The sequence below is a fragment of the Pararge aegeria genome, chromosome 11 (genome assembly GCF_905163445.1).
Source record: "Pararge aegeria chromosome 11, ilParAegt1.1, whole genome shotgun sequence".
NCBI classification, from domain to species: Eukaryota; Metazoa; Arthropoda; class Insecta; order Lepidoptera; family Nymphalidae; genus Pararge; species Pararge aegeria.
This window is the reverse complement of record NC_053190.1, coordinates 12,494,137-12,510,913: the sequence shown is the minus strand read 5'-3', so window position 1 is coordinate 12,510,913 and position 16,777 is coordinate 12,494,137. Positions and strand designations below refer to the sequence as shown.

Here is a 16,777-nt window from a genome sequence, read left to right as displayed (position 1 = left end):
TTTTATTTAAGATATAAATTTTCTAATAAAAATAAACATTATAATATTGTTTTATCGCCACGATTTTTTTAACATCTATAAATTTTTTTATAGATTTTCACCTTTATAAGCCAAGGTAATCTAAGCAAACATCAGTCACTTGAGCCCAAACAAAATGGGTACAAAGGGTCTAATAATATTATTCTTATTAGTTGCACCTCTAGGGCTACTAGCCAAACATACTGGCAATGGTAAGTAGAAACGTTTTGTATAAAAAAATGTAGCCCTCTATAATTGTTTCAATATTTAATAACTCCTGCTATGGTCTGCAATCCTGTATGGTTTCAATTATGTATCTACCTTTCACACTGTGTGTTTAATTAGTTATTGATATATGAACGTTTTTATTTTCAAGTTTATTACTTTTAATTTATTATTATTATAGTTGTGGGTTTATTTAGTGGTATTCGTTTTATTGTTGTGTTTTTTTATATAACTTTTGCTTAGTTTATTATTAAAATAAAATATTAAAATGTCGTCAGTGGATGGCAGTGTCACCTGGTAAAAGGTGCTAGCTGAAAATCAGCGCTGTACGCTCCCACGGGCGCAAATATTTTTTTTCTTTCTTTCTTTCAATCTGCGTAGTACATATTTTTCGATTTATTTATTTTAATAAATAATACAACAATGCACTCATATTAAGATACAAAGAATGCATTTAATTAAATGGCTATTTGCATGAATTATGGGTGCCACCTGGTACAAGGTACCAACTAAAGAATCAGCGCCGTATGCTTTGACTATATGGTGCATGCAGCACAAGGCTTAGTTAACATACGTGGTGTCGTTGGCATTAATGTGTGGCAGGATGTCAAAATATGTTTTCTTTGATTCCTGATTTAAAAAAAAGTTACATATGTTTAATATTTAATTTAACAGGTGGCAGAAATTCCGGCTCTAAAGCCGAAGCGAATGCAATAGCAAGTGGTAAGTTTATCAGTATACTAACAGTTCAGATGTTATCATCTGCTGTATTACCATAAATCGTCAGCCCATTGATGGGTCAATTTGTGATTATGACACCTCGGAACAGCAGGCGTCCGCATCTCACCCAATAACCTAAATACCTAGTCGAAAGCACTCCATTTCATAAATAATTAAATCGTTCAACTAAATATTTTAGTGTCTATCATTTGCAATGAACATAATAGTTTCCAAACTTTTCGGGGATTATTAAGATTATTTATTTATTTATTTAGGAAAACCAACCGCTAATACATTTTTTCTTGTCCAAGTTTTTACGTTGTGAGCTAAGTGAATGTTTAGCTTATTACAGGTTTTCACAACGTTTACAAATAATTTCCAAATTAAAATAAATAAATATACTACGACACATCGCCATCTAGCCCCAAAGTAAGCATAGCTTGTGTTATGGGTACTAAGATGACTGATGATTAATTATAATATGAATAGTATACATAAATACTTATAATATATAGATAAGCACCCAGACACTGAAAAACAATCATGTTCATCACACAAACATTGTCCAGTTGTGGAAATCGAACCCACGGCCTTGGCTCAGAAAGCAGGGTCACTGCCCACTGCGCCAATCGCAGCGCTGCGCAAATTATAGATTTATTATAGAAGTAAAACTTATTTATTGAAAGATAAGGAATAAGGGATATAACTATCTTACACTTTAGATGGATCACATCACGATGCCTTACGCATTGTTGTCATGTAGCGAATTGAATAAGGTCAAAAGCTTTAAAGAATCTGACCCTAATTTTGTGAAAATAATAATAATCAAAATAATTTCAGCGAAGAGTGAAGGTGAAGGATCAGCAAGAGCAAGCGCGAGCGCAGATGCTTCTGGTAAGTAACCTTCAATTTATAAGACCGTCTTTACTTAGCTTACCTCCGAGCTTACCTTGATACAGGTATTTACTAAACGGCTACTTAGCATCTTTGTATTACTATTTTTACTGTTTTGGTAATATTATAAAGATTTGTATCACGATTTGGATTCCCTTTCGGGTGGACCGAGTTCCATCCCCGGCACGCACTTTTCGTTGTTAAGTGCGTTTGAAGCATCTCTTAAAGGATAATATCACAAGGACACATGCATGCCTTTGTCGCGATGGAAAAGCTTTATGGCTACCTTTGTCCTTTTGGGCAGGACAGAGGTTATGTAGGTAATGTTATGTGGGACGCGTTTACCCAAACTAAAAACTACCACGGCATGTCCCTCTCGTTGGCTTTAGTAGACGTCTTCGGAACCCGTTGTATACTTCCCAGAAGGACATCTGCATGCCTGAGAATTCTCCGCAATGTTCTCAAGAGCAAGTGAAAATCCGCATTTGGCAAGCGTGGTAAACTATGGCTTAAAAGGAGGGTTAATATGAGAGAAGATGGGTCTCTTTTGATCCGTTCAGTTATTATGCTCTTTTTGTTATAGCGGAGAGTGAAGGCGATGGATCTGCAGATGCAGATGCAGATGCAGATGCTGACGCCGATGGTAAGAATGGGGCTTTGGCACATAATAAGAATTAATAATGTAAAACTACTTAAAATACCATTATTAATTTAAATATTATAATCGCTTGCAGCGGAAAACGAAGGCGGTGGATCTGCCGAAGCAAATGCAGCTGCCAAAGGTATGATATTTTTAGAGATTACATAAAGTAGTAAAATGTTGTTTAATCATTTAACGTGCAACGGTGGCCACTGGAAATTCGTCCCGTGCGTAATTCAGACATGTTTTTGACATGTTTCATCGTAAAAAGTTCAACTTCGGATTTAATTAAGTTACTCAGAGTTATTTGCATTTTTGCCTACCTACATAATTTAGCAAGCAGCAGTCAAACGATTGCCAATTTTATTTATCTAATGGACAATCTAGATTGACTTGTTTATCTTCGAAACTGTTTGCACTATATTGCAGCCCCTTTATATGCGAGACTTATCTTCAAACAAATGTTCTTCTTTTGCACGTAAAACTGTTGATCAAGAAGATGATCGCTCTGTTATATTTTGCTATTATTAAAATATTTGTCTCGAGATAGAGGTCTAAATTTTTTTATATTGGATAGATAACAATTTTTGGTTAATAACTTTTTACATTTTAGTCTAGCGATCATTTGTGCTATTTTGTTGGTACCATGTTCAACTAAAGATCGCTATGTTCTGGGTAGAATTCCTAAATCGGGCCAAACATTCATAAATTATATATTTCTTTGGCCATATCAATATCACCATCACATATATATTTATAGTACCTAAATAATTGTCTTAAGAAATTCTCAGTATAACTGCAGACTTGCAGTTTGAACAGTGTCAATCAGTCCACCCGTCCAGCCTTAGGAAGCACGCTAAGCCGTCGGTTTCCATTATCATCACTATGTGATAAAAATCGTTTAAGGCCTATCGATTTGTATGGTGATTTTTCTTATGAAAAAGGAGACCTGTGCCCAGCAGATGGACATGAATTGTCTGAGAATGACGGTGGTGTTAAGAAATTATACTCTTAGGATAAACCTATATTAAAAATTAATCTCTTCCAGCGGAGAGCGACGGTAATGGTTCTGCCGAAGCAAAAGCAGCTGCCAAAGGTACGCAACATTTTAGACATAAGCTGGACAACCATATTATTAAAATGTATTTACTAGTGAGATATTCCTAGGCAAATCATTATCTTATAAATTACTTTTTTTTTGTTAACAAACCAACGAAAAATATATTTTTCAAGGGAAATAATATTTACAAACTAAAATTAATATTTACTATAAATATAAGCCGTCTAACTGTTAACTTATGGGCATGGTATTGCCCCTTTCAATTGCTAGACTTAGCCTTTGGGCTAAATAAGTCTTGGGTCACCAGACGAGAGGACCAATTTTTGGGACACGATGTTAAAAAATTACGATGTTAAATTACTACAATATCTAAATTCTATAAATTCCATTTGATAGTAAAGAATGTTTAACTGGCCTTTACGTTAAAATGAAACGACGTTTGTTTCTTTCGAAAATTACGTATTTAAATGCACCGTCTTCCGAGGCTTCTTTATATATCTGGATAGAAATTAAATTAACATATATAGGTTAATATATTGAAGCCAAGCACTCTTCGTAATCTTTAAAATATATTCGTTGCAGCGGAGAGCAAAGGTAATGGATCTGCTAAAGCAAATGCAGCTGCCAAAGGTAAGAAAACTGTTTAAAACTAATACTTTTAAACTTAATTCAATACAAAATAAAATACACAAAATACCCTAAATTCTCGAGAATTCTCGAGAATTCTCAAAATTCACATTCAAATAGTAACATTGAATTCAAATCAATTATTAGTATTTGACTTATCTCTTTATTAGCGTTTTTTATATAATTTATGCCGAGAAATATCTATCAAATTGAATATTTTATAATAATACATTCCTGTTCTTGGTGTTCTTATTATGTTAATCATCTTAACATAAATTTTAACACATATAGAAAATCTATAACATACATTAAAATAAAAAATCATGAAAGTTTTTGTTTTGTTACAAGTTACAAAAATAGACATACACTTTGATTTCAAATAATATGAAAATTATTTTTACTATATTTATTAATTATTGAATAAATAAAATAATAATAACTTTAATGCTTCAGCTGAAAGCGAAGGAGACGGATCTTCTGAAGCAAATGCACAAGCCTCTGGTGAGTTATTTATAGTACTTACAATTTTATTTAATGAGATATATCCAGACATACATCCAGTTGAATTAACGTAGTTCTTGAGTTTAAATTATCTGAGTACCAGAATTTTAAACACACTATTTTTTATTTGTAGTTTAATTAATAATTGTTTTTTTAATACAGCGGAAAGCGAAGTGAATGATGAAGGGTCAGAAGGTGATAATGGTGGCGGTAAGTCAACAATTAATTTAATACACTATCTCTAGTTGCCGTCAATCAATTATTACCTTAATTTTTCTATATAATTAAGTGTATTATGATGTATTATATAAAAAGTTCGTGTTTGACTTTAAGCTTTTTAGCGTTAAAAAGCTAGATTTTTTATCTAAATCCAGAGCCTTAAAACGATGGACAGATGATTGAATATTTATACTAAACTCCATTTATTTAAGTGCCAAATTAAGGTCATACAATATAAAATAATAAACTCATGTTCTCCCGTTCACATAACTTACACTATTTTAAATTTGTAAGTTATGTGAACGTTCAAATTAGGACTTTTTACCTGAATCTATTAAAATATTTGTGGGTCATAGTAAACCTTGTTTTTATATATATTTATATATATATGTATAAATAAAAAAAATAAAAAAATACTATGGATTTTATCAGCTAGTTATTTATGCCCCGTTTGACATCAAACGGAGTGAACTAACTTTCTTGAGTTTTGACCTTCATAAAAATTATATGTTATAGAAGAAAATGGCGGCAAAGGTTCAGAGGGAAGCGGTGGTGGTGGTGGCGGCAGTAAGTAAACTATTACTTATATATCTACTATTATTAATTATAACACTGTAAAGTAAAGTAAAAATGAATTATGTGCGAATTACCTTATGGTAATTATATACTTTAATTTTACAGAACAAAAGGGACAAGGAGGATCAGAAGGAAGCAATGGTAGTGGAGGCAGTAAGTAATGGATTCTCAATTGTATCACAGTGTTGTAAAATTATAAACAATGTGATTACTGATGACTATCTTTTACACTTTAACAGAACAAAATGGAGGTAAAGGATCAGAGGGAAGCAACGGTAGTGGCGGTGAAGGCAGTAAGTAAAGAATTTTTATTTATAGCACTGTGCAATAAAGTCAAAAAATTGCAGTTACTTTACCTATTTACCAGCAAACCGCGAAGCCCCGTAAGGATCTGCATATCTGCAGCTCCCATTTTCCCATTTTCTTAACAATTTTAGTTACCTTCAAATCAATATTGAATTGGCATCTTCTAGGCAAGCGCCACCACCTCCACCTTGGGCTGCATCAACACTTACCATCAGGTGTGATTGCAGTCAAGCGCTCATCTATATACCTAAAAAAACATAACCACATTAGAAGTTATACTTCTTTGGCGGAACAAGATAAAAATCTTTTCAAAAATTTCATCTTTCGCCTTATTCTACGTTTGTAGGAAAAACTACACTAACAATAGAAAATATTTAATAAATTCAAAGTTTTATTATAAGTCATAATCTAGTCAAATAAAGTTTATTTTAATATAACTGTTAAACCTTTAGGGTGTCGCGCGCATCGTAAAAAATTACTCTCATCACTTTGTCCTAACGCGCCAAAAGTAGTATAACCTTAAAAAAAACATAAAACAATCTTTATACATTTCCAGAACAAACAGGTGGGGAAGGGTCAGAAGGAAACAGTGATGATAATGGCGACGGTAAGTTAATGTTTCTTACTTGTAAAACATTTGTGTGCGTACAAAGTGCAGTAAAGAAAAAAACAGCATGAGCATTTGATGTTAACTTTCGGTGACCTGGCTAATCGGCCTGCTTTCTGAATCCAGGTGTGGGTTCGATTCCCTCAACTGGAAAATGATTAAAGATGTACATGTATGATTTTTAGTAGTGTTTATTTTTATATTACAAGTGTTTAGGTGTATTATTTTACAGTCATCGAAGCCGTGATAGGGCATTGGGTAGGAGCTTGACTTCTCTTTCAGGGCGGCCGAGTTCGAATCCCAGCACGCACCTCTAAGTTATATGCGTTTTAAGTAATTAAAATATCACTTCTTTAACGGTGAAGGAAAACATCGTGAGGAAACCTGCATGCCTAAGAATTCAACATAATGTTCTGAAACGTGTGTGGAGTCCACCTATCCGCACTTGGCCTGCGTAGTGGACTACGGCCTTAACCCCTTCTCATTGTGGGAGGAGCTCCCGTGCTCTGTAGTGGCCTGGTTGTATAGGTCGAAGTGATGTTTTACATTTATCTTAGTGCTCATTACACAAGCTACGCTTAATTTAGGGCTAGATGGCGATGCGTGTATTGTCGTAGTATATTGATTATTTATTAATTAATTTATTTATTTTATATCTTTACAGAAGAAGAGGGAGATGAAGGATTAGAGGGAAACAATGGTAGCGGTGGTACAGGCAGTAAGTAATGGCAGGCAGTAATTTTAATTGAAATACTAGTTCAGTAAAGTAATCACAAATCATGAGCAGTAAATATGTATACAATTATTTACAGAACAAAATGGCGGCAAAGGATCAAAGGGCAGCAATGGAGGTGGAGGTAAGTTTAGGACGGTTGAATATTGCACTTTGCTGTAAAGTCATAAAAACTAAGCATGTATGATTGACGGCCGACTGGCACAGTGGGCAGCGACCCCGCTTTCTGAGTCCAAAGCCGTGGGGTCGATTCCCACAACTGGATAATGTTTGTGTGATGAGCATGAATGTTTTACAGTGTCTGGGTGTTTATCTGTATATTATAAGAATTTATGTATGGTATTCATAAAAATATTCATCAGTCATCTTAGTATCTAATACACTAGCTACGCTTACTTTGGGGGCTAAAGGCGATATGGCGTATTGTCATAGTATGTTTATTTTTTTACTTATGATTGTTATTTTTACTTTCTTACAACTTTCAGAAGAAGAGGGCGGTGACGGATCTGACGGCAATGATGACGACGGAGGTAAGATTCGTATTATTTATTGTATACTCTAAAGTTATCACGATATTGATGTGATGATAAAAAAAATAGGCGAAAGATTATCGGTCAATTTCGGGTAATAATTACTTACTACGTTACATTGGACGCCTTAATTTTCGCATTTGCCTGACGGAGGATGAATTGTTTGGCGTTATATTGTCATCATTTTCTTATATAGCTTTTTTAATACTAGCCTAAAACAAACCCTAACCCATGATAAATTACGTCTCAATAATTTAAAAATGAGTGGCAAGTCATTAGCTTAAACGTTAATCACTGGTATATGAATTTGTATTAATTATTTTTACGCCAACCTCCGGTGAATTATTTAAATATACTAATATATAGTCCACAAATCCACACTAGGCCAGCGTGGTGGACGGCCAAATCCTTCTCACTGCGGGAGAAAACCAGTGCTCTGTAATGAGCCGGTAATGAAATTATGATGATGATGATAACTATTATTATAAAGAGGAAGAGGATTTATTGGCCGTTTCTTTACAGTGGATAAACTCAAACAATACTTATTTGATTTTAATATTTCAATTATTTATAGGTGGCTAAATTTTCGTCGAGTAACACAGCTTATATTTCATTTTAGTAATAATATTATTCTGCCTGAAATTATTGTAACTTGTATTTGTAAAACTATCCAAGAGAATGAGTGCTAATAAGCTGCTTTATCCTTTTGCACAGAGTAAATGTAAATATTACTTACTGTTTTATCGGATTTCTGTCGATCTTAATTAAATGAGTTTGAAAAAACTTAAAATAAAGTATTTATGTCGGTTCGTAAAGTTGAAAAATAATACATCGAAATTAGAGTTTGTATTAAATCTATTGCGCTTGATCACACGGTTCGTATTATTACTCGTTCGTACTATTCAGTTACCACCATACCGATAAAGACATGTCGACGTAGCGTTCTAGTACAAAGTCGCGTAGATAAGGGATATGCGCTTGATATGCCATTACACTTAACCGGCTAGATTGCTAACATCTTAGAATACGTCATCGCTTACTACCAAGTGAGATAGCAGACAAGGGCAAGTGTCATGAAAAAATTGCGTAATGAGTTAGGGTGGTAAGTTTACGTCTATTAATACGTGGGTCTTAAACTATAATATTACAACATTACGTTAAAACACTTAGTTAATGCGGGTGAAACCGTGGCGTCCAGTAGGCCGATTTATTATCTCAATTGACACCATATTTAACTAGCCACAGTTGAACTTTGACACCAAATAACCTGTTAAATCCATATTTAGCATTTTGAAACCTTAGTTTCCAACTGAGTTTAATTTATCTCGGTAGGCGAGTGTAATAAAAGAGGGTATAAACCGGCAGTTAACTAAATTTGTTGTAAACTAAGTTAGTGAATCAGCCTTCTTCTAATATTTTATCTTTATACTTTTCATAGACGACAATGGCGGTGAAGGAACCAGCGAAGCAAATGCTAATGCTAGTGCCAAAGGTAGATTGAAATTTTTATTTTCAATTTTTTTTTCTTTATATGACAATTAATTTTAGTATCTACAAGGATGCTCTGAATGCTGAATCCTGCTATAAGTCAATTATTATAAGGCTGCTAGGTACAACCTTCCCGGTTATCGAGTTTAGTTTCCATACAAAATTTTCGTGATTGACAAACATAATGTTAAGCAACATGCCCTAGAGTTGCTAGTAGGTGAAAATCTGTCATCTCGATAAAACTATGTCAAATAATGCTTTTTGTATAAAAGCGAACTATTGATATCTTTTCACGAGGTTATTGATAAAATATTTGATACCATTCTATCTATTACGCAGCAACATCAAATGGAGGTGGAAAATCATCTGCAAGCGCACGTGCTTCCGGTAAGGAAATTGTAACTAATTACTCAATGTTTGTCTAAGTAACCCTCAGTAACCTTGTAATTTGGGGGACACAATTTAAAATAGCAACAAAATGTGATGTTTGTTTCTTGAGATTGAAAATCGATTTTATAAGTAAAGTAGCAAAATAATTAAATAAATTTTTCCATTTATAAACCAGCTAAATCGCGAGGAAGAAGACGAAAGCCAACTGGTCAAAATCCCGGAAGTCCTGGACAATCTGGCGGCTCGCCAAGCAGTCCATCTGGATCTGGAGGGTCTCCTAGTAACTCTGGTCAAACGGGTGGCTCACCAAGCAGTCCATCGGGATCTGGAGGATCTCCTAGCAACTCAGGTTCACCAAGCAGTCCATCTGGGTCTGGAGGATCTCCTAGCAACTCAGGTCAATCGGGAGGTTCACCAAGCAGTCCATCTGGGTCTGGAGGATCTCCTAGCAACTCTGGACAACAAGGTGGCTCTGGAGGATCTCCTAGCAACTCTGGTCAAACAGGTGGCTCACCAAGCAGCCCGTCTGGATCTGGAGGATCTCCAAGCAACTCTGGTCAACCGGGTGGCTCACCAAGCAGTCCGTCTGGATCCGGAGGATCTCCAAGCAACTCTGGTCAACCGGGTGGCTCACCAAGCAGTCCGTCTGGATCTGGAGGATCTCCAAGCAACTCTGGTCAACCGGGTGGCTCACCAAGCAGTCCGTCTGGATCCGGAGGATCTCCAAGCAACTCTGGTCAACCGGGTGGCTCACCAAGCAGTCCGTCTGGATCTGGAGGATCCCCAAGCAACTCTGGTCAACCAAGTGGCTCACCAAGCAGCCCATCTGGATCAGGAGGGTCTCCTAGCAACTCTGGTCAACCAGGTGGCTCACCAAGCAGTCCGTCTGGATCTGGAGGATCTCCTAGCAACTCTGGTCAACCGAGTGGCTCACCAAGCAGTCCATCTGGATCTGGAGGATCTCCGAGCAACTCTGGTCAACAAGGTGGCTCACCAAGCAGTCCGTCTGGATCTGGAGGATCTCCTAGCAACTCTGGTCAACCAGGTGGCTCACCAAGCAGTCCGTCTGGCTCTGGAGGTTCTCCTAGCAACTCTGGTCAATCGGGTGGCTCACCAAGCAGTCCGTCTGGCTCTGGAGGATCTCCTAGCAACTCTGGTCAACCAGGTAGCTCACCAAGCAGTCCGTCTGGATCTGGAGGATCTCCTAGCAACTCTGGTCAACCAGGTGGCTCACCAAGCAGTCCGTCTGGATCCGGAGGATCTCCAAGCAACTCTGGTCAACCGGGTGGCTCATCAAGCAGTCCATCTGGATCTGGAGGGTCTCCTAGCAATTCTGGTCAACCAAGTGGCTCACCAAGCAGTCCATCTGGATCTGGAGGATCTCCTAGCAACTCTGGTCAACAAGGTAGCTCACCAAGCAGTCCGTCTGGAACTGGAGGATCTCCTAGCAACTCTGGTCAACCGAGTGGCTCACCAAGCAGTCCATCTGGATCTGGAGGATCTCCTAGCAACTCTGGACAACAAGGTGGCTCTGGAGGATCTCCTAGCAACTCTGGTCAAACAGGTGGCTCACCAAGCAGCCCGTCTGGATCTGGAGGATCTCCAAGCAACTCTGGTCAACCGGGTGGCTCACCAAGCAGTCCGTCTGGATCCGGAGGATCTCCAAGCAACTCTGGTCAACCGGGTGGCTCACCAAGCAGTCCGTCTGGATCTGGAGGATCCCCAAGCAACTCTGGTCAACCAAGTGGCTCACCAAGCAGCCCATCTGGATCAGGAGGGTCTCCTAGCAACTCTGGTCAACCAGGTGGCTCACCAAGCAGTCCGTCTGGATCTGGAGGATCTCCTAGCAACTCTGGTCAACCGAGTGGCTCACCAAGCAGTCCATCTGGATCTGGAGGATCTCCGAGCAACTCTGGTCAACAAGGTGGCTCACCAAGCAGTCCGTCTGGATCTGGAGGATCTCCTAGCAACTCTGGTCAACCAGGTGGCTCACCAAGCAGTCCGTCTGGCTCTGGAGGTTCTCCTAGCAACTCTGGTCAACCAGGTAGCTCACCAAGCAGTCCGTCTGGATCTGGAGGATCTCCCAGCAACTCTGGTCAACAAGATGGCTCACCAAGCAGTCCGTCTGGATCTGGAGGATCTCCTAGCAACTCTGGTCAACCAGGTGGCTCACCAAGCAGTCCGTCTGGCTCTGGAGGATCTCCTAGCAACTCTGGTCAACCGGGTGGCTCACCAAGCAGTCCGTCTGGATCTGGGGGATCTCCAAGCAACTCTGGTCAACCGGGTGGCTCACCAAGCAGTCCATCTGGATCTGGAGGATCTCCTAGCAATTCTGGCTCGCCAAGCAGTCCATCTGGATCTGGAGGGTCCCCTAGCAACTCAGGTTCACCGAGCAGTCCATCCGGATCTGGGGGATCTCCTAGCAACTCAGGATCACCAAGCAGTCCATCTGGATCTGGAGGGTCTCCAAGCAACTCTGGTCAACCAGGTGGCCTACCAAGCAGTCCATCTGGGTCTGGAGGATCTCCTAGCAACTCTGGTTCACCAAGCAGTCCATCTGGCTCTGGAGGATCACCAAGCAACTCTGGGTCACCAAGCAGTCCATCTGGAAATGGAGGATCTCCCGGCAACTCTGGTCAACCGGGTGGTAATAAAGGACGGCCAGGACGACCTGGCAAGCCAGGTAAACCAGGGAGACCAGGCCGTCCTGGAAGACCAGGCAAGCCAGGAAAACCAGGTTCACCGGGAAAACCCGGATCACCAGGAAAACCCGGTCAATCAAGCGGTTCATCAAGCAGTCCTTCTGGATCAGGAGGGTCTCCTAGCAACTCTGGTCAACCAAGTGGCTCTGGAGGATCTCCTAGCAACTCTGGGTCACCAAGCAGTCCATCTGGATCCGGAGGATCTCCTAGCAACTCTGGTCAACCGGGTGGCTCACCAAGCAGTCCGTCTGGATCCGGAGGATCTCCAAGCAACTCTGGTCAACCGGGTGGCTCACCAAGCAGTCCGTCTGGATCTGGAGGATCTCCTAGCAACTCTGGTCAACCGGGTGGCTCACCAAGCAGTCCGTCTGGATCCGGAGGATCTCCTAGCAACTCTGGACAACCAGGTGGCTCACCAAGCAGTCCGTCTGGATCTGGAGGATCTCCTAGCAACTCTGGTCAACCGGGTGGCTCACCAAGCAGTCCGTCTGGATCAGGAGGATCTCCAAGCAACTCTGGTCAACCGGGTGGCTCACCAAGCAGTCCGTCTGGATCCGGAGGATCTCCTAGCAACTCTGGACAACAAGGTGGCTCTGGAGGATCTCCTAGCAACTCTGGTCAAACAGGTGGCTCACCAAGCAGTCCGTCTGGATCTGGAGGATCTCCAAGCAACTCTGGTCAACCGGGTGGCTCACCAAGCAGTCCGTCTGGATCCGGAGGATCTCCAAGCAACTCTGGTCAACCGGGTGGCTCACCAAGCAGTCCGTCTGGATCTGGAGGATCTCCAAGCAACTCTGGTCAACAGGGTGGCTCACCAAGCAGTCCGTCTGGATCCGGAGGATCTCCTAGCAACTCTGGACAACCAGGTGGCTCTGGAGGATCTCCTAGCAACTCTGGTCAAACAGGTGGCTCACCAAGCAGTCCTTCTGGATCTGGAGGATCTCCTAGCAACTCTGGTCAACCGAGTGGCTCACCAAGCAGTCCATCTGGATCAGGAGGGTCTCCCAGCAACTCTGGTCAACCAGGCGGCTCTGGAGGATCTCCTAGCAACTCTGGTTCACCAAGCAGTCCGTCTGGATCCGGAGGATCTCCAAGCAACTCTGGTCAACCGGGTGGCTCACCAAGCAGTCCGTCTGGATCTGGAGGATCTCCCAGCAACTCTGGTCAACCGGGCGGCTCTGGAGGATCACCTAGCAACTCTGGTTCACCAAGCAGTCCGTCTGGATCCGGAGGATCTCCAAGCAACTCTGGTCAATCGGGTGGCTCACCAAGCAGTCCGTCTGGATCCGGAGGATCTCCAAGCAACTCTGGTCAACCGGGTGGCTCACCAAGCAGTCCGTCTGGATCCGGAGGATCTCCTAGCAACTCTGGACAACAAGGTGGCTCTGGAGGATCTCCTAGCAACTCTGGTCAAACAGGTGGCTCACCAAGCAGTCCGTCTGGATCTGGAGGATCTCCAAGCAACTCTGGTCAACCGGGTGGCTCACCAAGCAGTCCGTCTGGATCCGGAGGATCTCCAAGCAACTCTGGTCAACCGGGTGGCTCATCAAGCAGTCCGTCTGGATCTGGAGGATCTCCAAGCAACTCTGGTCAACAGGGTGGCTCACCAAGCAGTCCGTCTGGATCCGGAGGATCTCCTAGCAACTCTGGACAACCAGGTGGCTCTGGAGGATCTCCTAGCAACTCTGGTCAAACAGGTGGCTCACCAAGCAGTCCTTCTGGATCAGGAGGGTCTCCTAGCAACTCTGGTCAACCAGGTGGCTCTGGAGGATCTCCTAGCAACTCGGGTCAACCAGGTGGCTTACCAAGCAGTCCGTCTGGATCTGGAGGATCTCCTAGCAACTCTGGTCAACCAGGCGGCTCTGGAGGATCTCCTAGCAACTCTGGTTCACCAAGCAGTCCGTCTGGATCCGGAGGATCTCCTAGCAACTCTGGTCAACCGGGAGGCTCCCCGAGTAGTCCATCTGGATCTGGAGGCTCACCCAGCAATCCTGGTCAATCGGGCGGTTCTCCCAGCATTCCTTCTGGTTCTGGCAATTCTCCTGGTGGTTCTGGCATCCCAGAATGCAAACCTGTCATTATTTATAGAGTGCCACCCAGAAGAAAGAAGAACAATTATATCATATTGCCAGAGTTGACAATCACGGAACGTTTTGGAAGAGGTAAATATAAAAAATATGTATACATAGTGACTTTTTTGTCATCTTAGAACAGTGAAGAAATTAATGTTTCAAATGTTTACTATTCATTCATAAAAAAACATTAGGGAAAAATAAAATTGGTGAATAGTTTTGTTTTTAAGAGAAATACTATATCGAGTGTAAGCAGCGCGGGGCATTTCATTTTCATTTTCATTTCAGAAAAAATTATTCGATCCCACACACTTTATTTGATTAGCTGCTTCCAAATTCCTAAATGCAAAAATTAACGTTGGAGTAAACTACAGTGATAAGGCGAGACTGTAGATTTGGTTGAATAAAAGGGCTGTCGATAATCAACAAATGAAGAATTAGTTTGGAGTAGTTAGTTAGAAAACGTCTGACTAAGTTTTTCTTTCTAATACATTCTAACATTATTCATTTTAGGACGTGAATTGAGTGGAGAACGTGGAGAAAAAGACTATCGCTCAAGAATTAGTCTCTGCCCGTGTGGAGTAAATGGTAATTTGTTTAATTTTTATGTGAAGTTTTTTGTCCATGAAATTTCTATGAACCTCTTCATGTATATATTATAACAGGAACATCATTTGACAAAACAATTGATTTTTCGTTAGCACAAGATATAAGCTACCTGATCAATAAGTTTTGGAAATCGTTTTTTTTTTAAATATATTTATCTATTTACAGGTAAAAGAAACTGAGAAACTGAGAAAGAATGATCAACCAAGGCGACAAGTTAAAGGAAGATGATTACCTTTATATAATATTTTTATATATATATATAAATTTAATTGTTAATATTGGTGAATGTTAATCTCGAAACTAAACCAAATTGTCATTTCTTAACATAGTACGTTCCTTTACTATTGCAAAGATAATTAAACGGATAGCAATACCTTCTTTAGTTCAGTTTAAGAGATTTGTGGCACCATTGTTAATCTTAAATCCAAATATATTGAGCAAGCATATTTTTTTTTCATTTAATCCCTTTTTCTCTAAATAGTAAGTAATTTGACAAAATTAAAATTTTAGGGTGCATCTTCTCAATCGGAATAAGAAAGGAATAGTTTATATGTTCTTATTTTAATTCATGTTTTTTTTGAATACCACTACAAGTAAGCCCCTGACTGCAATCTTACCTTTTGACGTATAAAGAAGGAAGATGGCATAAAATGGCAATATCCATCGCCTTTATGAGTAAACATGCCAGAAGCTGAACTGCCTGTCAGGGGTATGGTGGTAAATAGGAAGGTTTCGTGCGTACTAAAGTCATTACTGTATATAAATAAATACATTAAAAACTTTTTATAGTCCGATATCACAACTATTTTTCTAAAGAAAATAGAAACAATAAAAAAAAATTATAGAGATATAAAGATTTTTTTTTTCACTAACGACAAACAAGGCAATGCTTTAGTAAGTAACGCCTAATTAAAGAAGATTCCCTGGCATACCTTTCACCAATCGATTTTCATTGCACATCTGCACGTCTTTGTCTCAGCACTAGGCAAATCATATAGCCTAACTTGTTTATGGTTCTTGCCACAAGGTGTCGTATTTTATGTTTGTAATATCATATTTTTCACTATTCGTATGGATTTAAGGTTATTAAAAAAAACAGAATTTATATTTTTAGTGAATACGGGCATAAGAGGCATAGATTATATGAAAGGTATATATGCCTATGAGTAAGGCTACCGCGTGCGCGTAGCGTCGCATCGTCAACGCATGTAAAATCGCGCGCAATGCCTAGTAATTTACTTAAATCTAATGATTTTATTTCAAATCAATACTGCCGAACATCGGTCGATTACAGTTGCTTTTCTTAAAAATACGTTAACAAAACATTGTAATACTACTACTGTTAGTCTACACAGAGCAAAAATAAAGTGACCGCTGGCGTAGGCCGTACCCTATAAATAAAAACATTATTCCGGATAACTCCACCGATCGCTATGTAATCAAATATAGTCAGAAGGAAAATATCTGTATTCTAAATACTGTATAAAACTCAACCTTGATGATTTTAGCGTAAAATGGATTAAAATATTAGTATAAAATAAAATATAATATAAAAAACTGTAACTGGAAGATTTCTGTACATTTAATATATTTTGAAAATTTTGACCAGGGGATGCTTTACAATTGATACTGAGTCCAAAACAGAATTTTATTTTATTTTTGTCTGCCTGTCTGTCTGTATGTCTGTCTGTCTGTCCGGGCATCACGTGGAAACTACTGAACGGATTTTAATAAAATTAGGTATTGTGGTAGCTGATATACCGGGTGGATAGGATACTTTTTATCCCGATAAACAATAAGTTTCCTCCGGGAAATGGGATGAAAACTTTCATCAATTTTACTTTATATCTCCGTTAAATT

General features: G+C 39.7%; 1 protein-coding gene across 1 annotated transcript; it reads left to right on the top strand.

Annotated features, from left to right (window-relative positions):
- The first annotated feature begins 132 nt into the window (after positions 1–132).
- LOC120627199 (collagen alpha-1(III) chain-like) lies at positions 133–15,363 on the top strand. The gene is made up of 22 exons (XM_039895063.1): positions 133–230; positions 919–966; positions 1,804–1,857; positions 2,441–2,500; positions 2,592–2,639; positions 3,546–3,593; positions 4,140–4,187; positions 4,638–4,685; positions 4,848–4,895; positions 5,421–5,471; positions 5,586–5,633; positions 5,720–5,773; positions 6,343–6,393; positions 7,058–7,111; positions 7,206–7,250; positions 7,612–7,656; positions 9,095–9,148; positions 9,484–9,531; positions 9,710–10,612; positions 13,322–14,398; positions 14,822–14,896; positions 15,083–15,363. The coding sequence occupies exons 1-22, from the start codon at positions 155–157 to the stop codon at positions 15,094–15,096; spliced, it is 2,997 nt and encodes a 998-aa protein (XP_039750997.1). The 5' UTR covers positions 133–154; the 3' UTR covers positions 15,097–15,363.
- Positions 15,364–16,777: the final 1,414 nt, after the last annotated feature.